The following is a 26029-nucleotide window of genomic DNA, read 5'->3' on the forward strand; positions in this document are numbered from 1 at the left end:
GCTATAAACGCCTCCATCCCCCCTCAGTTTCAAACTGAAACGTATCGAAGTTGTTTCCTCATCCCTGACGCTAATTTTTACTTTCTCGCTCCCCTCGCGGGTAGAGGAAGTATCGCCATCGACTAAAAAAAAGTATAAAAAAAAACATCATTTCTAAGCGTTGTATGGTGCCTAAAGTAAAAAAAAAAAAAAAAAAAAAAAAAAAAATACTTGAAAAAATGTTTAAAAACAACGTATGTGCCATTAGTTTCCCTATGCACATAAGTGTTTTTCCAAAAGAGCCAGAATTTATAGTTCCAAATTGCAAAATGCAGTCCATACCATGGTTTCCTTTTTTTTCTTTCTTTTTTTCTTTTTTTTTGGGGGGGGGGATTTGTTTCAATCAGAACATCCTACATTCTCTGCTGTATATTTTAACATCTTATAATGTAAACATAAATCAGTAAAAGTCTTTGAATTTACATGGAATATACACCGACATGATGGTGAATTCTTCACTTTTTAGACATCTTGTAGATAGAGTAGACATTCAGCGAGGAAGGGGTGCACAATGAGCCCGAAGGAGCTGCAAGGCGGAAGGAGGGGCACAGCGAAATGGGCCAGCGTAAAGTGAGTGAGTGCATAATTGCGTATAATGACAAAAATAAAACACCTCCTCCTTGTGTTCCTCTCGCTCCCGTGCACAGCGGAACATAGGCGCTATTCTCCGCTGATCTTAATTAGTCTACCAGCCCGAGGCGTTACTCTGTGCTAAAACGCTGGATTCAGCACCGGTCGCACAGAAAACACGGATCACGCTGGTGTTTACTAACGCGAAACACGACTTACTAACCCTCTGCCTTTGTCAGCCTTGAGGCCGAGTTGTCAAACTGCGGCCCTAGCAAAGTTGAGTTGGCACGGTCAAGAGAACACCGAAAAAAAAGTCGCTCGGATCTCTTAAAAGCAAAATACAAGACAAAGTACTCTTGATTTAACAGGATTCTTGCTTGAATCAAGAGGAAATCCGCCTACATGAAGCGGCTTGGTTCTTCGATTCAAGCAGGGAAAATTCGATGGAATCAAGAGTTTTTTTACTTGTCGATATTTTTAAGAGTCTGGACTCTAGATCCCAGCGAAATTTTTTTCCAGTGAGTATCATGGCTTACAAATCGGAAATCTGGAACCCAAAATCGTTGACTAATCAGAGGGGCACTTTTTTGTTGCGACAGAATTGAGATGACGATAATATCTCTATAATGGTACTCCGTTATTCGGGTGCTTCAACTAACGACAGCTCCCGTGCATTTCTGAGGAAGTGAGAAAAGCACAAACGCCTTCAATTTTGAACATGCAATACGCACATCCTTGGAACACGAATAGTTGCATCAAGGCGCCGTAACCAATTCACTATCAAAAAAGTATTCGTAGGTTGAGATGATCACCGATTTGAATCGGGCATTCTGAAAAGGACTTAATCACCAGAAATTATAATACGAGAAAAACAGTATAAAGCGTTTTAATCCACCCGCTCTAAGTTTCAGCGCTTTTCTTTTTATTTTATTTTCTTATACACGATTCAGCTTTTTTGCAACTTTTCAATAGAGGGTATCATCGAAATCGAATAATATTAAAACCACTCTGCTATAATAATACCATGAGATTAATGTTCCTCATCCTTTTATCGGTATTTGTATTATTATTCTTCCTGCCTGAAGGAGAATAGCAAAAATATGCAAACTTGAATAGCTTTGATGATTCATTATTCGAATTTCGATCAAAACGCGCAAACTTCACAAGTTAATCCAAACAGCAAGTGCGGCAATATCAGTAATTAAGTTACAGCAGCATAAATTGTCTAAATCGATTATTTCCATCTCATTTACGAACACAGCATTGCACATTGCTCTATTTATATTCCAGCAAGTTTGCTGAAAAGCTTGCGCTGACCATTAATTTTTTTCATGGGATGGTGAGCATACCGAGGAATAGGCAACAGCAGGACAGTAGTGAGTGTCATTTCACGGCAAATCAGTCCGGGGGATAGGAATCCACATTATTAAGTTTATCTGTGACCTATGGGACGACAATAACCGGCGCGGAGGGGAAACTTCCTGAATCGATTACCGCGTGATTATTGCGGGATGCATCGTGAGCCCGAGACAACGGTCCAAATCGGAGGATTATCGAGTCACGCACACACGGGCCAATCCCGGGGTAGTGACTCAATGGTACGCACCAGCTACAGGGTGTAACTATTATGAACTTCCCGCACTTCTGTCGTCCCTCGAGATTGCCGGATCTTGTATAATATTAACAGCAATTGCACGTATTTCTGTCAAATGGAACTATGTATCATAGAATTATGAATCTCTCAGTCAATCATCTGATATGTGATTAATTAGAGTTGTAATCGCGCAAAAAAACCCGCAACAACGTTTTCAGGCCAAGTCACGTGTATAACTTTCATGGTTATAGCCACTGAAAAGTTATTTTTCAAAATAATTTAACGTTGATATTATTTATCGAGAGTTCAAGGAGATTACAATATTACAGAACATATGAGAAAGGCAAGCAGTGTAATTTCACAACCTTTATGTACGGCGCGGCGTATTTTCCAGCGTAAAAAGAGAGCATTGCGACAGTTACTATAATTTTCCCCTTTTGGTACATTTAATGATTAATATTCAATTTGAAGAAGCGCATTGATTTTCATGACACGTATGTGATCTCTAAAAATCAATTAAATTTTCCAGTCGGCAAGGCAATGATAGTTTTTTAAAAGAGGTGAAGTTGATGAGATTCAGAGCAGTCCAATGACAAGGCACCAGGTAATTCATCAAAGTTTAATCACGGCATTTAAACGCTTTTCCAATTAATTTTTGCGATCGTTTGATGCATGTTAGAGACGGAGAGTTTGATTTTTCAATGGAAAGACGTAACGCTTTTCGACTGTTGAAATGGAGATGTTGCATGTGTGAGGAATTTGCGATTTGACTGTTGTTTCCTATGTAAAAGTCTCAAGTTGAGGCCAAAATGGATATCCCGCGCTATCCTGAGAGTCCACGTCTACATCCAGACAAAACCTCCATGCAAGAATAGGGAGCAAATACATTGACAGGGCTGCCGTGTTTTCAGTTTTTGAGTCCCCAAATGAAGTGGCAGCCCTGTCAATGTATTTGCTCCCTATCTTTGCATGGAGAGTTCGTCTTGATGTAGAGATGGACTCTCAGGATAGCGTGGGATATCCCCTCCATTTTGACCTCAACTTGAGAGCTTTTTTTGAGCTTGGGAATTGATTTAAGAGAAAACCAGTGGTACCATCGTGTTTCTCGCGAACTCTTACATAAGAATCAATAGTCAAAGCGCAAATTCCTCACACATGCACATCTCCAATATGCAGGGAAAAATCGTCGCGCCTAAGAAAGGCTTATCCCTGTTTCCTCGTGAGCCACGGAAAGCCTAGATTCATACGGAGAGCAGGGTTTACATAGCAATTGAGATACGCAAGCGGACTCATCAGGGTGGGACGAACGGCTTCCCGATTTTTAAGACTGCGATGAAGTGCGAATTGGCAACGTCGAGAGCGGCGCCGAGGGGTGGCTTCGGCTCCGAGTTGGACGAGCCCCGTAATCGATTCGACAGTGCAAATAGATAAAGATATTAATCTTTTGAGTGTCAATTAGTTCCGGGGCTGATTGAATTAAAAACGCGTCGTTTTAATGATATTCATCGATGCAAGCGCGTAAACAACCGGGTAATGAAATATTTTCGCGCTGATGAGTCTCGGCCTCGCGGGCCTCGGATTTTGATGGAAGCATTAAGTGCTCAGCGTTTGCTTTCTTCCGCCCGACTGGGTAGGCCAAACGTATGACTCTAATTTTGACATAATGGGAACGAGCTGCTCGAATGAGATCGCATCGAATGCAGGCGGAGTTGCTCGGTTGCTCTTGTTACTAAGTGTCCGTTTTTTGTCCTGGCTCGCTCTGCGAAGCCGACTTTGAGAATCCCCTTCGTTTATTACTAATATAAACAAAGAAAGTATAAATTCTTGGGAATTGTGAGATAAAAACTGCTATTCTGAGGAAGAACGCTATAGGAGCCTCCCAGCGTTGGCAAATTTCCTTTGATAAAACTCGAATTTCCTGGTAGATTTGTAAATATTTTCCTTACAATTTTTCAGATAATTTTGTTCACAGTTTCACCAAAAGCTCCTGAAAATTTAAGGGAAAATATAAATAGCACTCCTCAGAAATAAACATTTTAGCGGAGGAGTTCTGGCAACTATCGAATGTTCATACTGCGTTTTTCCTTGGCACGGCAGAAAAACCGCAATATACGAGTTTGAACTAGGTTTCAAGAACCCCTATGCAAGTCTAAAGAGTTAATATAAATAGAGTCGGCTCATCTAGGGATGATCATCCGTCGATAGCCACCAAAGTCCCGGGCCCAAGAAGAACAGTAGAATGAACTGTGACAAAAAACGAACATAGTGGGTCAGAGAGGTTACAGTAATGATTTCAGAAAATTCAGTGTAGTTGCGAACTACTCTTGGTTCTTGGTAAGAATCGTTGAGTCTTTTAACGAGAAAAAATAAGATAGAGCCAGTTAAATTAATCATGGAGCTTTTAAAAAGGGTTCGAGAACCTGTAAGATGAACGAATCGCACATTCCGATGAATCGGGAGCGTTTAGCGTGCACGCACATAGAAGATGCTCCAGTTAATTTTTTGCCACGATTAAAAATCCCGAGAAACAGAACGTGGTGTTTATATTCAAACGTGTTAGGCACGATCTCCATTCCAGGGGCGCGTAGCCCTGAACAAAAGCGGGCACAAATTAAGTCGAATGAAAAAGAGCAAGCGAAAAAAAAGTGTTTGGATTACTAATTCAAGTGTCAACAAAACGATGCCGGAGTCCGCGGACAAAAACCGGGCTCGTAAATTTCGAACACCTCTGCAAGGTCACGCCAGAAACAATGAGCAACGAGGCTAATTTCTTAATTAGGGCCTCGAGCCCCCCGCATCCCTTCCACTCCTCCCGGCCCCCGAAGGGATGACTATTCAGGTTGCCCCGATCGAGTTACCCGTCCCGCATCTTCATATTGGCCCAGGATTACGTGGACTCCCTCGTTTCGATTATCGTTTCCGCGCTTCGATATCCAACAAGCACGGGCATAATCGGACGAATTTCTGCCAAACGGAATTATGTGCATTGAGACATGAGCCCTGAGGCCCATAAAAATATATGCATAACAGAGCTCACGTCATAATGCACGTAGTTCCGTGACAGAAATACGTTCAATTGGATTACATTTTGCAGTAAAGAGCCGCTATTTCTGGCTCATCGTAGAAACAAAATACGTAGCATCAGCTGCCCAATGCAAATGGATGCTTTTGGAGGCAGAAACAATACTACCTCATTGCAAAGTGTAGTTCAATTATTCTAATCAAGGCCAACCATAAGACGAGGATGTTTGTGGTTCCAACATTTTTTTGTGACGAATAATATTTTGCTTTTGGCTGAGAGCACCAAATTATTAATGATTCAATTAAGCTGCTCGAGATGATTTTGATGATTGATACAGGGCGTCTTGTACAATTGGACGTATTTCTGCCAAACGGAACTATGTGCATCAAGACATAAGCCCCGAGGCCCATTATATATATGCATAACAGGGTTCACGTCATGCATGGTGCACATAGTTCCGTTTGGTAGAAATACGTCCAATTATAGAGTGGAAATCCAAAAAGTTTGAAAAGGTATGTACCTACTGACTTTTTTATACAGAGATGACCTTAGTTTTACTGAATAATTGATGCGTCCGTCGTTTTTCCGGTAAGCTATAGGTTAATGATGGATCATACAATTTGTAGTTTAATTAATTTTTTTCCAGCTGCATGTAGTCTTTTTACAGACAGTTCACGTCAAATCTATGACCTTGATTATTTTTTTTATTATTTTTTAGATAAGATGAGGAGTGACCTTGCTAAGATACATTTTGTGGCACCAACAGCACACCAAAGAAATTAACGCATGACCGATTTTTAAGCGAGGATTACTCTACGACTTCAGCGAATAGTACAGACATTTTTTTGCATCCACTTGACGCATTTTTGACCTCATTTTTACAGTCCACGGCGACACATCGGTATGAATAACTGTATAAAGATGAACAAGAAAAAAAAGATAAAAAAAATTAAAAGCATCTTCAAAAACATTACAACATGTTTTTGAATGACGAAGGAAACATTTCGATCAGAGCCCCTATCGAATTTCGATTCATCACACACTCAAACCAGTCCTCACCTTCTTGATTTCAAAAGTGCGCTCGAACACTCGAGCCTAACTAACTCCCTGCTCTCGTCTTTCTCTGTCTTACGCTCGCTCTGGATAGCCTTTCTCTCTACCCTCCGGTTAACCTCCCCTTCTTCCCGCTTCTCTTTTGTTCGCCTGTCACTTTTTCTCCTTCTCTCGGTGAAATGTTTTCATTTCATACTTCACATGTTCAATGAAAATATTCCGGGAACTAATGAATCATAACTCTTATTAGGATCCTCGGGTATAATGACACCGCGATCTGGGAGGAAACGGAGGTCGGGGAATATTTCGGCGGCCGGCTCCCGGCACCTGGTTCGAGGACCAAGAACTTTTTAAGTTTCATTCCTGGCCGTAATGCCGCCTTGCGATGGATTGTTAATTTGAATTCGAAGCAAATATTGTGTTAACCAATATCTTTTAATGTTCATTTTTTTATTCGATTCAACCGGTTCTATTTGAACGGTTCAAAAACTTCGTCGCTGTCCTACAACGAAAGGGTGTAAGTGAATTTAAGATGAGCCCTATCGTCCGTATGACTCTATGCTCTCTATGGCTTACGTGAAAATGGAGAGCCTTCGATGCAGACAGGTGACAAGTTACCTAGAGCGATAAAAAAAAAAAAAAAAAAAAAAAAAAAAAAAAAAAAAAAAAATCAAGCTTAGATTTAATAAATAGAAATGTTGTGTAAATGTACAAATACCCTAATTGCGTTGTTGCCTTTTTGCGTCTATAACACTTTTTATACTGAAACAGTCTCAAAATATCTATTATAACTTTGTTTCAATGATATTTTTATATAATTTTTTTTATGCACGATGATCAATGACTCTTCAGCTGTTATGGGCTTAAAAAAACTCGGTGAAGTATATGAAACTTCGGGATCATGATTTGATGTGTAACAGTGTGTAAGATAACATTGAATGGGAGTTATAAAAAGAGTTGCATTGTTGCCAATAGCAATAGAGAAAATAGTTTTAACTAATCAAACGCGCATAAACTTCGAAAACCTGAGGATTCTGCAAATTACTTTAATCTTTTCTGAAAAATTGCGTGTCTTTGGGCCCACTTGGACTTTTCTGCATGTTGGTTGATTAGCTGATTGTTGAGAACTTAGATCAATCTTTCATTGAGAGCACCGATGACGTGACGAATTAGCTCTAATTGATTCGAGAAATTGACTGGCAGACGAGGAGCTTTTATATCGACGAATATGGTATACGCTTTGAAACTCGGCCTTGCTGTGTCAACAGGATTGCTGGAACTGTGACTGATTAACGTGTAGCCGCTCACGGCATCATTAATGTACGCAACTAGCTATCGTTGGGTGCCGAAGTTTCAATCCTTTAAAAAACGCCACGAGAGAGTATCCACTCTGTTGAAAAATTAATTGATGAATTTTTTCAATCAAGATCCATTTTAATAAGAAAATGGGAGAACACAGGAGAAATACCCTTCACCACCCGGGTTAGATTACACTTTTTGAAAACGTCGGGGAACCGCTATTTACAGATTTGTTTAACTTACTTCCGCAATATAAAACGGGACTTCTCTATTTCATGGAGAGTTTGTTGTGTTCCTCCTTCACAAATCATCAATATCTTTGTCAATCGAAATGCAGGGCGAAAAGAAAGAGGAAAGGCAAAAAAAATCGAAGGCACGTATAAAAAAGGAGGGAAGAAAGTTTGGACAATCCAAATTAGTTGTGTTCTCAGAGGTGAGGGATGGGGGTGGTGGCTGAGTTCACCGCCAATCAATCCAATACTGAGCATTTGACTCACCGATTAAACGCTCGACAAAAGATACCAATCCTCCTAACCTAATCCGATCCGAAGCTCAATGAATGACCGAGGTGGAGGAAATCAGATCTTGGCGAAAAAGGAGCGAAATTGGGGTGGGTTTGATTGACCGTGCAACCGGTAATGTTATACTTTCACGGTCTGAATGGACTTCCTTAAATATCGAGGTATAAATAGCGTCTCAGACGTAAAGTGATAACCTATTAAAACATTTTTGGACGCCTGGAACCTGGAAACCGAAGATTTTTTCCTGTTTTTGTTTGCGCAAACAGGGCTTCCGCGGGGGTTGGAGGCGCGGAGGGGCTGTGCGGAAGGCACCTCGCGAAGGGGGCGTTTCCAGGGGTTGACGGACACGAGGGGTGCGTTGTCGTGGATTCGATTCGCTCCCTTGTCACGGCGTATCGTCGATATTGTTTTATAACGGTTTGATCTTAGAGACGCCAGTCAACGCTTTACACGTGTGCGTGTGCGTCTTGTTCTTCGGAGATCCTATCTTGGTTCAGGAAGTGAGGCAGAAATTTCTTTTCATAACTAAATCTCAAAAACTCGGATTAATATATTCCTAAATTTTTATATAATTGTTTTAAATTAGTAATAAAGTAAGAAGGAGAAGAAAATACTAGGAAGTGGCCCAAATACTGTAAGCTTTTTGGAAAAAAATTTTTTCATTTTTTTTTTAAATTTTTTGGAACTTCTTGGCTTTGATTTCCCCGAGGAATGGTTCGGACCCAGCACCATTTCTTTACCTTCTTAGTAATGAAGATAGCAACCTTTTTGGAAGATATTCAATACCAAAAGAAAAGCTCACCAGAAAACATACACATCAATTTTAGCATAATCTAAAACCTGATGGTGGAGACCTTTTTTTATGTCACAACTATTGTCTCAAGATCTCAGCTGTCCATATAAATATGCTTGGAAAATAGACACTTTTTAAATTTTTATGAATGCTTAGGATAATCATTCTGCATATTCATGAAAGTATTGCCACTCAGTCACAAGGATGTGCCATTTTGAAACCTCATATTAGTAAGCTAGCCTTTACTGATATGGCTCTTTTGGTATTAGATACTAATAGTCCTTCATGTAAGATTATATTAAAGATTACACTGAAAAAGAGGGATGAGTTTGTCTGTGAAGAATGGGATGAGCTAAAAATCCTAGTAATTTGACGTTCATTGAAAGTGGAAAAATACCTAACCATTCGAATACAACTATTCCAGCTTCTCGGTGGTGAAATTGCATACTCTGCGAATTTGAAGGAAAATTAGAGCGTGAAATTGCATGAGCAAGAGCGTGTGGTAGTATTAAACGATGGTTTGTTAACCATGTGAAGAGGCAAGCTTCTTCCTCAAAGGTTGAGGAGTTTCTCATGACGGCACTGTATACTTTAAAAAGAAAACAAACCAGAAGGGACTTATTTAGATCAATTTCAGGATGCGGGTGATGCGGAAACTATATGGTTGCTTAAAAATCATCTTTACAATTCTTCTCTATTTCAGCCTATTTTATAGTGTATTTAAAATAAGTGACAATTGATGTTTGAAATAAGGGGGGGGGGGGAATGAGGTGGAGAGAAAGGGGGTGAAAGAGGGGGGAGAGAGAGAGGGGAAAATTCTCTATTTTATTTTAAAATAGCTTTGGTCAATATTATACTTGCGTGATAAGAATGAAAGGGAAAAAATTAAACATATGAATGATTTGACACTAAAGGAATTGGGATAGTTTAACACTTAAAAGTTTAAGCTTAAAAAATTACGACTACCATAATTAGTTCAAGATTGCATTGCAATTCAGACTTTTAGCTGCAGAGTCGTGTTCAAATTCCTTTGTCAAAGTTATGAAACTGACACTGCGAGTTGACTCGTTTCAGCATCTCGGTCTTTGTATACATTTTTTAATTTTGATATGCCTTTCTTCTGACATTTGACAATCACCTTTTGAAGCCTTCTCGTCCGAACTTGAGTCGTAAATATTTTTAGACAAGCGCCAAGAGTACTTATGACTAAAGAGCGTCTCAAAAGTCTAATCTGCACGATTTAAAAATCAAGAGACTCCTTTCCTTTTGAATGAATACTCTACTCCTACACACTTCCTAACAATCTCCACAGAAGGTTGCACTTTTTTTTCATATTTTAAATCCACTCCTTTAGATTCAACTTTTCGTATGCCTTATGAGGAGGGTGAAACAGCGTTGCTAAATGCATTCTACATGAGTTGGCTTATATATGTCCTTGCTCAAGGAATCTCTTTATACCAAGCATACAAATGTTCAAAATTTCATCAATAATTGAATCAAGATTCTGATGTTCCCTAAAGTCTTCAAAATTACAAAGGCCAATAATGACTCACCATATAAGACCTGAGGGAATCAGGCGTTCTTGTCCATCTAAGATAAATTATAGTGACTGAAATAAAGGAGAACCTGGACCCAAACTATCGTTCTTTTATTCGCTCAGGTGGAGCACTCATAATATCTTTTTAAACCTCAAAGTATCACCACCGGTTCATCAGCAAAAGACGGACTTGTTACGACAGAGACGCTTAGTGTAAGTTAATTGCACGATTTTAACAAATGATTTCTTACGACGAGAGTGTGGTCTGCAAAATGGCACCACCGTAGACAAGAACGAGTGCTATGTAAGTGAGGGGGCAGCGGCAGTAATTCGCCCCGCGTAAGTGAAAATAATTAAATAAGCCGTAGTTTGTTACGTCATCAGGTGAGAGCGGCGCGCGGCGGGGAGAAAGGTTGTTGCGCTTCATAATGGCTGGAACAACAGAATGAAGAGTAACCTAAGATCCTTGACCTTTTTTCTCTATTTTGCCTCCCCCGCAAGAACTTCCATCCCTCCGTCTAGTATGAACCATTGCCAACTTTCGTGGAAAGCTGACGAAAGCACCGATATGTGAGGGTCTTTTTCGTGTCAAGTCGGTAACATTACATCGTAACTTTTTCCACGTCCCTGCCTGGAAGAGGCCTCTCCCTAAGATAGTATTCCAGGAATTGATGAGAGCTGAACAATGTTGCCAATTTTCAGCAAAATTCCTGCTGGTAACAATGTGGAAGAGAGATTTTGCTCGCAAAATTTGGTAACTTCAGAGTTGAACTCACACCGTCTCTAATTAAACTCTGGATTTGAGCAATTGCGAGTGTGTGAGGAAGAGGGGAAGCTAGGAAATCGCAAAGGCATTAACGACGTTGAGGACACCCCGAGAGGCAGAAAACGCTGTAAATTTCCTGTGATTATTAAGGCAATTTTTTAAGGGTTGTGATGGCGCGCAAATGCGTGGTTGCCGCATTTCCCTAGAAATACTAATCGCCCTTTGTATAATCAGGGAAAAACATTGTCTCTGACTTATCAATTTTCAAGGGTATTGTATATATTTCTCCAGTTTTCTTCATTTGGAAGAATTTGGCAATTAGACGCAAAGGTAATAAAAACATTTTGTTTATAACATTTTAATGACATAATGTTTTATAATCACTCTTGAACTTACAGATGTAACTTCTTACTTTTTACCAAAAATTTTCAACAAAACGAAATTACTTATCTGTTTGTCCTAATTTAGCTACCGTTGTTGAACAATGAAACCAGATAGATTACTTGAAAATTTAAGTTTTAATGAATGCAACTTATGGTTTTTCCCTTAAACAACATTGCAATGTATAATGACAACAGTATTTAAACACAGTGTGCCAACAGTGTTAGTAAGCAATTCAAAATATGGGATTCCATTTCACTACTACTTCTAAGACACTATTTTCTTCCTATGTCTACCCATTTCTTCCAAAAACTTATCCGAAAGTTTCATGTGGAGTTTGTTGAAAGACAATGCGTTATCTACAGATCTGAATATGTTTTCTTAAGCATTTTTAAACCATATTGTGCGAAAGAAAAAAAAATAATAAATAAACGATACGTTTGGAATTTTTTCTCCCTTCCCAGAAAAATGACCCTTTTATCTTACAGAGAACTTTCAAAAGACGTCATACCTTCTACATTTTTGAGCTTTTAAGGTTAAAATTGCGAGAAAATACCTATTCATATTTTCTCACTCAATGAAGATGCATTATTACTCAAATTTTGAAATTTCTGGAAGATAAGGTATCTTTTCACAGATTCGGTTACAAAATTAGTCGTCAGTTGTCATTTTCTCTCAGTTTTCATCCTTATATGGAACAAAATGCCCTCTTTTCCGGCTTAAATTGGCGATATAGCCGCGGTTGATAAAATTTCATGGGAGGTATCGTGAAGGGGCCTCGGAAGTGTCCTGTATTATGAGCTCTCTTCATAAGCCGTTGCCAAACTCAATTCAAATTTCCCCTCATTCGTGTCTAAAAAATCGAGTTTCCTCGGCACTGTGGCTATACGGCCACTTCTTCCTGCGATACATACACTCAGTCTGGTAGTCGTAACTTGAGGCTTTGCGTTAGCACTTCTACGCGACCTACTCAAAACTTACCCTTTGGCTTATTTTTGCCCTTTCTTTACACTTTTGTTTTTGTTTTTCTGTTTCGTTCCCTCTATCTTAAACAGCCTGTAAAGGGTCGACCAACTATACGTGTATTACCACACAGTTTTAATATTAAAACGCGAGCAGCAGCGAGGTGTGAGTAATCGATAATCAATATTTCCCCATGTGAAGCTATGGTAAGGAATCGATTATCAAGGTGATCGCAACGAACACCTTGATAATCGATCTTTTCCCGTAGGTTTAAATGGCTGATCAATCGATACATCGCAAAGCACGCCACGACACTAAACGCGATATTAAGTTTACCTCGCGGATCTTACTCAACCGTCATTTTTTTATTATTATAATGAGCTTCGTGTATTAGAAACATTAAGCATGGCTTGTGGTTTGTTTCAAAAACGCAAAGAAGTATGATTTTGTTGCAAAAATTACATATTTTACGAAGCAGGTCATCAACTATAGGTTTATATTGTCGCTCTTGCGACGCGACGTAAGGGCGTATCTTAATTTTCGCGTGAGCCCTGTTTCACATATGAACGCATGGTTTCTGGGACTCATCCTGGAATCGAGATACTCCTTTACGTCGGAAGAGAGACGATATGTTGAAGATATTAGACCATTTACTGTGGTTTTGGTACAGCTTATTTTCAAATTATGACATCTTCGTCTTTAGTTCTCATAAATATCTATTTCTATCCCTAGTTTTAGTGTAACTACTCAATATCATCAGATTTTGAAGCACCATAAGTCGTAGTTTCTTGGACAAAGGAACGTAACTCTATTTTAAGGTTCTAAAATTGACGCAAACGATTTCATTTCTCAAAATAATGAACCCGTGCAATTTTTGTCCAAAATTGTTCTGATTTTTGTATAAGATTAAAAAAAATCCATGAAATTTTCAGTTAAAATTAGCAAGATTCTCCTCGTAAAAATTCAATTTTCTATGAGGAATTTGGCAACATTGAAATGCAGTTACGTTCTCCCGTGAGCGAAACGACGAAATGAGATAAGCGGCTTTTAAAGTTTTACCGCCGATAGATGTTTAATCACTCCTTTACCGCCAAGGTTGGCATCATTTGCATGTGCGCAACCTACGCAGGAGTGATGAGGAGATTAAAACAATGCTCAGGCTCTTCTTTAGTATTTTGCTTGTTCTCTCTCACACATTCTCTCTCTTTTTACTCGAAAAAGAGTGAGTACATTGAAAACCTTGCCCGTGCTCTCTGTTGGCTCCCCACCGAATGTCGCCAGTTGAAGACCGAGAAAAACAAAAAAAGCGAAAAAATAAAAACAAAAAGAGGAAGAAAAAGACTCCTCGTCTTTCATCCGCATTGACGTGATTTCGTTGTCGTTGTCGAATTTCTGGGGCTGGCATGTGGTCTCGATCGGTAACTGTTGTTAAATACGCGAGCTTTTTTGAAAAAAGCTCCGATTTGGCATCTTGTTCTTGAAGGATTTGGCTTAATCGCTATCGAGCGTTTTCAAACAAATACATACGTCAATGCCTAGTTGCCAATTACGTATACCCACGACTGATTTCTTCCTTCAACTTTATTGTCGCTTCCAGCAGAGATGTATTTCTTTTTTAGCCCCGCAAAAATTTCGTAGTAGTAGTAATAATTTGATAGAAAGATCACGGCTATCAAGTTGAAGTCGCTGCGGTCTTCAGACAGTATCTGAGGGATTGAGTCCGGGGATTTCGATTGCCGAGTCAATCGGAATGAGCTCGGAAATATTTTGTGTACTGAAGTACGTATCAACGGACGGCTCATGAAACGTATCTGGCTGTAATCAACCGAATGCCGTCACTATATTTTGTTTCATTTTATTGGCTGTTTTAAAGTGAAGTCAAATTTGTTTCTAAACACGTCTCCATTAAACCAAAATACATTCGCAATGAAAAGTCATCTCGCCAGTAATTAGAATCAATTTGAGAAAAAAAATTTGAGCCTCTCCTGCATTTGGCATACCTATAAATAAGGTTGCTAATTGCTGCATGGATTACGCGAGTGAAGCTTGTGAGTTTACTGAGCTAGATAAACCTATTAGAGGTAAATATGGATATAGTCGAACTAATGATTCTCGGTCTGTGAACCATACTGCTCTGTACCTAATTGAGGTACAGGTACCATAACTAAGGTATGTGCCCACCTCTTTATAAGCATAAAGTTTAGGACTCGGCCAATGCAACACTGGTTCCACCTCTGTAAGGAGTCAACGTCGCAAGTGTGAATTTTTTTTTTAAAATGAAGAAAAAAAAGGGACATTGAATTTAATGTCTACAGCGGGTGTTAATTTTTTTTCTTGCAAAAGAGGACGTGCGTCAACTTGTAATTTTCCTGACGTCAAATCGCCGAGACAGACGCAGATTAAACTCATTAGTTTGCTACATCGTTTAACACTTTGCAACAATCAGTTGATGTTGAATCTCAAGAGTACTCAATTTTTACGCAAAATTTATAAGGCTAAATGAGGAGCCAAACGACCCTATTAGATGATTAACCGTAGTATTTTACCTATAATTTCACCAAGTCAAATTTTCTTTAATGAAAATATAAAGATAATTTATGTTATCATTAAAGTAAGAACGATCAGATTTCTTTTCGTAAGTCTTAAAATTAGACCCCCTCCCCTTACGACGCAGAAAATTTGATGCTTTGTTTTTAACACGAGACCTGTGAGCTGATTTTTGAAATTTCATAAAAACATGATTCAACAGGAAAAGAAGATAAAATTAGATCGAGAGCAAGTTGTGTCAATGGTTTGATTGATATTGACCTATTGTGTTTTCTTTGCGCACATTTTGAATGGGTTAGTGGTTGGTTTGCCTGGTTGGATACAAATTAGAATTTCAAATCCATCCGGCAACCATGAAAGAAGTCAGATTTCACATTAGGATCTGCTTTGTGCTGTGTAATTTTTTTCTTGTTCGGGGGCGAAGCTACTCAACTCTTCAGAACACTTTAAAAATTACGAGAAAAAAAGTAACAAAAAATAACACACGAGTGTTCCTGCTCCTCCTGCAGAAAAAATTATCTCCGTTAAAAAGGTTATACCTGTGTCTGCACTCGTAGGAGAGAGCTTTTTTTTCAAATCCGCTGTGAAACAAACGAATAAAACGAAAATGCATACCTAATTAAAATGTGACAGAAAAATATGAAATAAATAACATCTACCGCTGAAAGAGGAGTGCAATATTTACTCTTATTGTCAGTAATGTCTCAATCAGGAGTTCCTTTTCTCTCCAAACAGAAGGGAATTTCAACTATCTCGAAAATGTCAGTGTTCCCTTAAGCAGCTGTGTTGCATATTTGCACATTATTTCATGGCTGCTCTGAAGTTTCTCAGGAAAGATGTATGTACATGGATTTCACTTCAAAAGTGGCAATGCCCCTTGCAGTGATGGATGATTGTCGAACAACTTTGAAACTTCGAACCGTTGGACTGGCTGACACGGTTGCGGAATTTTAGAAAAGGTTTTGTGTATCAACCTAAACGGAGTATAAAGAATTATTTTTAAAACGAAATTTTGCAGCATAGCCGATGAATCCGTCTTTTTTTCTAATTTTGTAAAACGGGGGTTGACGAAGGTATCCCAAATCCTGCTTTATAGCGTGGTCAGGGTCACCCCTTTCCTAAACCTAGAATTGTTTTTTATTGGACATCAGAACAGGCATTTTCAGTTCAACAAAAATAATACTCTAAGACTGTTTCATGAACTAATGCCAACTTTGAGTCTATTTTTTGAAAATACTTTCTTGGTAGAAAAATATCGAGTGTTAAATCAATGACGCTTGCCTTTGAAACAGATCTGAAACAACTGTTCACACTACCGGATAGCTCTTGTGCCTGGAATGAGGGACATCTGGAGTCATTGTCCAGAAAGGTACTCGGAACTTTTTTATTTGTTCCAAAGGCAAGTACTATTGACCTACGCTCACTGTTTTTACCAAGGATGCAGGGATGCTACGCTTACTTTTAAGATTTTTTTTTTTTTTTTTTTTATTTAAAAAAAAGCCTCTGTTCACACTTCCGGATAGCTCTTGTCCCTGGAATACAGGACATCTCAAGTCAATCCCAAAAAGATACTTGGATTTTTCTTATTTGTTCCAAAGGCAAATGCAAATGACCTAAGCTCCCTATATTTATAAGGGATCTTACGCTTACTTTTAAGGGTTTTTCTTGATGACTGAAGTGAATCAACTTATCTTATCTTATTTTCTTTTTTAAGTAAGAAGAGCACTTTCAGACAATCTGTTGACCGCTCATGCAACAGCATCAAGAGTGCTAGTCCACACAGCAGCAACAAACTGCGCGTTTTCTTTTTTCAGCAGGGGAGTCCCAACAACAACAGCCTCATTTTCGGCGTCCGTAGTCCCATCGAAAGTCACGGATAAGCTTCCCCCTAAGAGTAATCGGGGATGCGCCAGAGATAACAGCTCCCGACAGTTGGCGGTCGGTCCCCGAACTTTCGAAAGTCTTTCTCACGCGATCCGATCTATCAGGAGTGAAGACACTCGTTTGTTTTGTTCGCTCCATTCTTAGGGATGTCGTTGAACTACCCCGCGTTGTCAGATTCACGATGATATTTGTTTTCCGATACGGAAAGGTGGCGGTTTATGCCGACCAGCCGACAAATTCCGATCGGAACAATTAACGCCTCGTGGTCATCTCGCGGGGAATTTCCCACCGGCGCCGCTGGCGCGCTGGCATCGCCTCCGGTAACAGGTGTCACGCGGGGGCGTTGCGGTCCCACGGCCTACGCTCCCCCCATAGGAGTCACCCTCACCGGCAGGACCGTTGTTTAACCCTGCGCGGGGGTCAATGCCTTTAACTGTGCTACGGGAACTGGAGACGAATGCAGTTTGAAGATATTTAATTTGTACCCTCCTTAACATGATGAGTAAAAACTGAGAAGGAATTGAGCTGTTGCATGTGTGAGGAATTTGCGATTTGACTGTTGATACTTATCGACGGTGAAACTACCAAACCACGTTTCTCGGTTTGCGACGTCGCAGACTTCCTGTCATACTTTATTTTTTAAATGGAAAACTACTCAACGTCAATTCGTAAAAACTTCCATGATTTTTCTTCTTTGTGTGGAGAAAAATCTGTGAAAATTGTAAGGAATAATGTTGATTTGATCTCCTTTAAAAAAAATGAAATGTGAGTGGAGATTTTTAAACACCGCAAACGAGGTACGTGGTCTGGTAGTTTCACCGTCGTTATGTGAAAGTTCGCAAGAAACACGATGGTGCCACTGGTTTTCTCTGAAAACAACTCCCAAGCTCAAAAAAAGCTCTCAAGTTGAGGCAAAAATGGAGGGGATATTCCACGCTATCCTGAGAGTCCACAGTCCACCTCTTCATCGAAACAAACTCTTCGTGCAAAGATAGGGAGAAAATACATTAGCAGTGGTGCCGTGTTTTCAGTGCCGTGCGATTTGACAATAAAGTCTTATTTAGGCAAATACATTGACAGGGCTGCCGTGTTTTCAGTTTTTGAGTTCCCAAGTGAAGTGGCAGCCTTGTAAATGTATTTGCTCCCTATCTTTGCATGGAGAGTTCGTCTTGATGTAGACGTGGACTCTCAGGATAGCGTGGGATATCCCCTCCATTTTGGCCTCACTTTGAGATCTTTTTTTGAGCTTGGGAGATGATTTCAGAGAAAACCAGTGGCACCATCGTGTTTCTCGCGAACTTTTACATAAGAATCAACAGTCAAATCGCAAATTCCTCACACACGCAACATCTCCATTCTACTGATATCAATTGTATTGCATTTTGCAAAAAGGAACCTAGAGCATTCCAATGTCGCTAAGATGGTGCAACTTGGTTTACCTTGCAAATATAGACTGATCGTTTAAACAATATTCATCTTTACTGTCAATAAACTATGAATTCATTACGAAAATTACCTTAGTAAATTCAATTCTTTGCGTGATTTCAGTAATTGTATTGCAAAGAATGTCAATTGCACAATCTTGGCAACGTTGGAATTTTTCGTGGTTCCTTTTGCAAAATGAAATCCAATTGGATCTCTACGAATGTTAGTTGGATGGCATTAAGCAAAAAGGAACCAGCGTAATTACAGTGTTTTCAAAACCGTAAATTATTTTATCTTTTAAAAATAATGAATATATGTACAGTACTATACACCACACGCGATTATTTTCCTTTGAAATTAACAATTTTTTGGTGGGATGTAAAAACCATTTGCTATTTTTGGAGATTTATTAGATAATTATGAAGAAGCAACATTTTACCAACACTGTATCTGCGCTGGCTCCTTTTTGCTAAATATTCTATAGTTACGGTTGAAGACGATAATATTTATAATTAATACGACGAATACAGCTTTATATCATGTTTTTGCCGTATGAAAGAATTGCGTCGAAAAAATTCTCTTTTAGATCGATATTTTTTGGCAACTAAACGATATATCTCAGTAAGATTGCTCAACATTTTTCTACATGAGCCCCCTTATCCCTCGTTGTCTAATGAATTTTACAATTTAAAAAGGCGGAACCTTATATGTTTTTGGTAATTTGATCTCACTGAGAGGCGTCTGATTTTCCATGAAATACGTGTTGTAATGAACTTGAATGTAAGTCAAACTTGAGGCAGTATCAAAGTGTTAGAATGAAGTGCAATCTCCTTCTTTGTTAAAGCTTTTTGTGAGAACTATGAGGAAAAGAAGGTAAAAAATACAACACTAAGCAACACGTGGAGCTTTTAGTAAGCCTAAGTGCCAGAGAGTTTGCTATCCGACAAAGCCCTCCCACTAAAGTTGTAATTTTGAAAACACTCTGTATAGGAGCATGTGAAGAAATTCCCGCCATAGTCAGACCAGACGAAGAAAAAAAAAAGTACAGCTTATCACATTCACGCGCACCAATTTTTTTATGACCTTACTCTTAAATGCATAAAAGCAGGAGGAGGCAGCATGAGGTCAGAAGAACGATGAAGAGGTGTTCTATTTACCTTGAAGAACTCAGAAAAAATGCGAGATTTCAGATGTTAGAGGTCTCTCAAAGCGCGGAAGTGCACTGTAAAAGTGATTTATACCGATCTGATCTGAAATGTTTTGTTTGAAGTTACCCACAATTCAGTAGGTATACGTTGTTGTATCGTCTAACGTGATTTTAAAAAAAAATTCAATACTAAGATAGACGTCAGGAATTTGAAAACAATCAATTTAACGATGACTGATTTCCAAAAATTAACATTTAAATACCCATATAGCATTTCTATACACATAAAATTATGTTAGACCTTCTATATTGTTTATTCTCAACTACTCATGCTTAATTCTTTACTTAAGGATTTTCACTGCTGAGTGTAGGTGAGTGTTTACGCTCACAATGTGCCATAAATGTTTATTAATACATCCAAGTTTAACTTTCCTGTTTACATTTTTAGCTGATGCTCTCATTTGAAATAATATCCTGGTTGAAACTTAATAGGATATAAAAATTATTGTAAGGTCTAAGAAAGGTGTTGACACGGTTAATGCCGCATTTTGCTTGCACGAATATTTCCTCCTATTACCAATTCGAACACGTGGGAACCTGACACAGTTTCAGCAACAACCAAAATATTGGTGTTCAAGCTACTACAACTAGTTTCGAAATAAGGCTATGCTTTTGTACCAGCTATGATTCAATTGAATAGAATCGAATATTTTAAATTGTGAAATAATGACTGATGGCGGATATTACAAGGTCAATAGGAAAATGCTAAATGCGCAGTTGTTCAATGTTTCATTGCTACACTGATTATTGTACATCCCTTGCAATTGACCTGTGGAAACTACCACAACACCATTTATCACTTGATTTTAAAAGATAGAAAAAGTAAAACTGCTATAGCAAAAATAAATAAATAAAACAAAAAATAAAAAATAAAAAAATAAAAGCTAACAGTGCAGCTGATCCTCAGAGAATATTAAATGAAAAAATTAAACACTAAGAAGTGGCCCGAACTGTACGTAACAAGGTGGAGAAATGGTGCTGTGTCCACATCATTTCGCGGGGAAACAAAGCCAAGAAATACCAAAAATTAAAATTAGAGTCAAAAATACATTTTTAGAACTCTAATGCGCAAAATACCAATACGAAACTGAGGGGGAGAGTGTTTAGCTCATGCAGAGAATATTAAAAATTCATCATCACTGTTAATTCTACAAATTAAAAATTATATTCATAACTTTCAAGTTTACCAGACAAAATTCATGTAGAAATTTGAGTAGCAAATCTGCAAGCAAATTTAAAAATAATTTAATACCCAGTGCTAGAACGTAAATGCAAATTCTAATCAAAGTCTCAGGACGAAAGACATCGGCACCGAATCATAATATTTATTATTCTAATGATTGAGATTGATATCCTTGCTTTTGAATTTTATGTAATGGGGGGACTACTACTTTTAATTATTTTGAAAGTTAATTTAAATGTTTTAAAAAATTCAGGTGGCATAAAAACTAATTTAACATTTAATGTGAGCAATTTAAAATTTTTATTATTGATACATACTTTAAAAGGCTAAGCGAACAAATACTGTTTAGTAATTCTTAATTTCATTCTAATTGCTTAAAAATTAACAATTAAAAATGAAACTTGAAATTAATGATGATCAGAAGTGCAGCCGTAATATCACTCAAAAGATTTTAGTGTTTCTAAGTCAAAAGAAGTTTTGGCATCCCCGTTGAGAATAAAATGAACGCATGAATTGAATTTTATTCCAAAAGTGTTCTTAATGCAGAATCCTTCCATAGGAATTCTCAAAAAATTCTAATGGAAAGACACTTTTTAATATCAGTGACTTTAAAAAATATTAAATTTAATTAACTGTCCTTTCGATCCTGAAAGAAAATAATGTTTTGAACGATTCATTAATTCAAATCAAACAATATTTTATTAGTCCGGCTGATATTCTCTTTGGGGACTTGTTACTTTTTTGACTGTGCGGAATGTACACATTACAAATACTTCTATGATTGGTAAGAATTATTTATAAGTTTCGAATTTGTTTTCCAGCACCACATAATTCGCATGGATAGAGCGCAATATTATACTAGTAAATAGGATTGCGTCAGATTGCTCTTTTTCATTGGAAGTGAAGTGGCTTAATTACGGGGGAAGAATATTTTCAACTATTATCTCAGGAAATAGAGTACTATATTGCAAGATTGATCATATTTTTCTATTTTATTAGGTAATTATTATTGTTTACAGACATTTTGCTGCTGAGGCTATTGTCATTTACTTATCTATTAATGAAAGCCAATACTTTAGGAAAAACCTGGGCGGTTAGTTTAGAGCTGGCTTTTCCTTCTTGTATACATTATTTTAAGTGCCTATGAAATAATAGTTTGTACCGATAAATCATTCTCCACCTGCGTAAAAAACTAGTACAGTTACATAGCATGCAGCAGGTTCGAAAAGTTAAATTCTAAAAGATAAATCCATACCGAAGAAAAAACTATCATTGTTTTTATTTACTGATTCAGTGACTAATGAACAGGAAATATGATCTTAAAAAAATCCTTAGTCGATTGAAATTTTTTAATGTATTGCAAAATTGTGTTAGAAATTTTATGGAAAAAAGTGATAAATATGTGGGTGAAAAAGAAAAAAAGGCCTTCCATTTCGCGTTGCATTTCTAAATAGTTTTATTTGTGGGGTATGAGTAATTTTAAATATTACGACGAGTCGTGTTTGAACGAATATTTTTTGAGTATTATTAGTCTTATTGCAATACACCTAGCACGGCTTCCCCGGATAACTGTGCAAAACGCAATAGTTTTTTTTTCCTTTTTTTTTTTGCAAAAGACTGTTATCAATTGGGACTTTTATTGTGAAAACGTACAGGCTGCTGCGTTATCTATTATAGAAAATTTCTTGCTATTTTAGTGTTGCTCAGTGATTTTAAACAAAAACTCTCAAAATTGTCGCGCGTGTAAGTTGACTTGAAAATTTAATTGTTCAAATTTAACTTTAAAAATTCAGTTGATAAAACTTATACTTTTTTTAAAACCTTTGTATAATATTTAAGTTTTTATATATCTTTAACAATATTCTCTCCATGTCAGCATGTCAGTACCCTTTAGGATTAATTTAATTAGATTAACTGTTGTGGATAGGTACTCAGGAAGAAGTGTGGAAATCGAACCATTCCGATGTTAAATTTACCTACTCCAATCACAATTTTATTATTATCAGACCGCATGTAATTAATGTTAATTTATATTTTAAGATTTCTTCCAAACGGAGCATTTTTAATGGTGCCGCTTTCGAAACTCCTGCATATCTATATATGAATTTACGGCTCCTTCATAAGAATTTCATATTTCCTGATGTAGATGCCTCGGAATTGTTAAAATAATATTAGGCTATATAAAAGTTTGTAAAATCAGTTTTGATTTCTCGATCAAGGATACCGACTGAGGGTGAACGGTTGTTTTTCCACTGTTTTTTCTCTTCACTCCGCAATTAAAATTATATATCAATCTAACGGCGTAAAAATTACCGACTAATGTGCTTAAAGTTGTCCTACAAAAATACCTTCATTGAGGGAGCGGGGCATACCTTGACTTGATTGAATTATTAAACTTAAGTGCGCTGAGCAATCGATGCCGTATCGATCTATCGACTTGTTATTGAATTATGAAAAATTGTTGCTCGTGGAGCTGCCATAATTTTACTCGAAGTGAGCTTATGCCGTTAGTTCTGACGCCTTAAGGTACCACTACATTAGGAGAGCAAGTATCAACAGCCTAAGAGTATACGTGTACTGACGGTGTAAGTCGGCAATCACATCGGTTTGGGACGTCGCAGGCTTCCTGTCATATTTTTTAAACGGAAAACTACTCACCGGCAATTCTTTAAAACTGCCGTGATTTTTCCTCTCTGTGCGAAGGAAATTCTGCATGTAAGCCTCAAAGAATGCTGTCAATTTGTTCTTCTTTAAAAAATATCATACACTGGAAAAAAAACACATTGGATCTAGAGTCTGGACTCTTAAAAACATCGACAAGAAAATGGACTCTTCATTCAATCACATTTAAGCTTAAATCAAGAACCAAGCCTCTTAATTTGAGCTGATTTCCTTCTGATTTAAGCTTAAATCTGATTGAATGAAGAGTCCTTTTTTTTGTCAATGTTTTCAAGAGTCTGGACTCTAGATCCAATGTTTTTTTTTTCCAGTGTAGAGGCGGAGATTTCCAGACGCCGCAAACGAGTGATGTGATTGCGGACTTACGCTGTTGATACGCTCATTATTCCCTACGAAGATCAGAAGCGTTCACCGCTGACCGATCGTATAAACTAATTGGCTTATCTGCCGTCCATTACGGTATCTTATCAACCTACGGTACATAATTTGATCCCATGGGCTTACCTGCAGCCGGGCTCAGTGCGGGATTGCTGAGTGGGCCCATATTATGCGGTAGGAAGGCTGCAGCCACGGCGGCCTGGGCGTTGAAGTAGGCCATTCGCGAGGCGTTTTGCATGGCCGCCATGGTCATCTGGTGCGGGTGCGCGGCGAAGCTGGAGGCCACGCTGGACATGGGCCCCGGGCGGTGCTGGAGCTGCGGAGTTATGGCCGAAATGCCTGCCGTCGGACTTCGGTGCTGCGAGATTGGGTTCGAGTCCCCGAGACCCAGAAGCTCCTGGATGGCGAACGGAGATCGCTGCGGCATGGTCAGCGGCTTGTATTTGGCCTCGTAGTGGTCTTTGTCCACGCTGGGTGCGGCCACGCGCACCATATCACGCGCCTTGCGTGACTCGGAGAGCAGTTCCACCGAGTTCATGTTCAGGCCACGGTTTTTGCGGCTTTTCGGCTGGATTTACCTATCCATATTTCGGCCCGACTGAAGAAGGTTCTAATAATTGCAGCGTCTATTATATTGAAGCGCCCGAAAATTGTCTCTGTTAGGGTATATTTATCCACCCATCTTTGGAAGATAAAATCACCACGGAGGATTGTTTTTAAACTTCGCGTTGAAATACTTAAGCCACGCTAATCAAGAAATTGATTTTGACCCAAAGTTCTTGGATGATCAGCGGCGACAACAATCAAATCGGTTCAACTTTCCAAATTAGCTGAGCGACAAGTTCTCAAAAAAATATTTTCATAGAGTTCTTGATTATGATTTTGTCATCAAATGGACATATGCACTTCTACAAGTTTTTCACAATGCACGGTTAGTTTTTCAGCCAAATAATTAGGCAGGGCCAAGAGAAATATACTTGATCTAATTTTATCCACTGGAATTAGTGGATATTGTTGAACGGCAGTGTTATCTTTTGATTTTCATGAATCAACATGTTGTATTTGAATGTTCCGATGCAATTTTCCAAAGCTGCGATAATAACAAGTTTGTGAAACACCAGAAACAATTATTCTTGATGCCAATATCAGTTTCAAAAATACTTTGTTTGAAAGTCCGAAAGAAATCGATTGTTTTGCAGATAAATTTAACTATCAAATGCTGTTGGTATGTAGCTGCGTTGATTATCGGGAAAAACTTTTGGTTTGACTGATTTTGAGGATTTTTAGGAATTATTTATCTAAAGCAAAATCTAATTTCACTCGAGGAATCGGCACAATACTGAGATTTCAGGAACAATTTTTGACAAATCTTCAATCCAACTTGTATCAATAATTAGAAAAAAATCAAGAAAATTTCCTGGAACTTTTCACCGTAGAAAGTAGCCTCGCGCTACTTTTATTGCACATAACTTTGAAAACAGCAGAATTCGGAGTGATTTTGCGCGCACATAGATTCCTCCCAACGTGTTTATCTATATTCGGCGGGTTGCGGCCAGGAAACTTATTGCAACGATTTTCCGGCAAGAATAAACACTAGCGGGAGGATAATTTCGCAAAAAACACTGAAAAAAAAAAACACTTAACTAAGACCGAATATCGACCTTCGATTGCACTGGATTTAAAAACTAGTCAACAAGGATCCACGAGATCTCGACAGAGGGTACGTCCGCGAACGCGTCAAGCTCCCTACAGGAAGATGAAGGCAGCTTATCAGTCAACTAACCTTATCAGGTATCAAGTCAAACCTTATCACTAATTAGAGAGAGCGGCTTTCTCGTCGCCAAGCCGGGATCGCACTAAACTCGCGAGGCGGCCAAGGCGTGGTTCCGGGCGGTAGGCGGAGGGCGGGAGCAAGGGACCGCCTATGATATCCCTACTTCTGGGCCCGCACAATCCCGTAATGAAGGATAATGGGTCTGCTTGCTCCCCTCCGCTCGCTCCTCCCCGCGCCGCGCCGGGAGGGGAAGCCGCGTGGAGGGGGGCGGACGGAGGTTTTGTTTTTTTTCTCTCCTCCTTTTTTTCTTATTTCTCTCGCGCGGTTTAATGCGATGCCATTGGAGGAGAGCCGGAGCGGTGGGAGGAGAGTTCTTTCAGCGCTGGATGCGGGCGCGAGGCAGACTCCTGGATA

At 38.6% G+C, this 26029-nt stretch overlaps 1 protein-coding gene across 1 annotated transcript in view; it reads right to left on the minus strand.

The window, feature by feature from the left end:
• LOC109032386 (uncharacterized) overlaps window positions 1-25775 on the minus strand; it is a 184376-nt gene extending 158601 nt beyond the window's left edge. Inside the window, exon 1 of the mRNA XM_019044482.2 lies at window positions 23968-25775. Within this exon, the coding sequence (XP_018900027.2) occupies window positions 23968-24379 (412 nt within the window). The 5' untranslated portion in view covers window positions 24380-25775. The remainder of the gene's footprint in view (window positions 1-23967) is intronic.
• Window positions 25776-26029: the final 254 nt, after the last annotated feature.

Source organism: Bemisia tabaci, chromosome 3, assembly GCF_918797505.1.
Source record: "Bemisia tabaci chromosome 3, PGI_BMITA_v3".
In the NCBI taxonomy this organism is placed as follows: Eukaryota; Metazoa; Arthropoda; class Insecta; order Hemiptera; family Aleyrodidae; genus Bemisia; species Bemisia tabaci.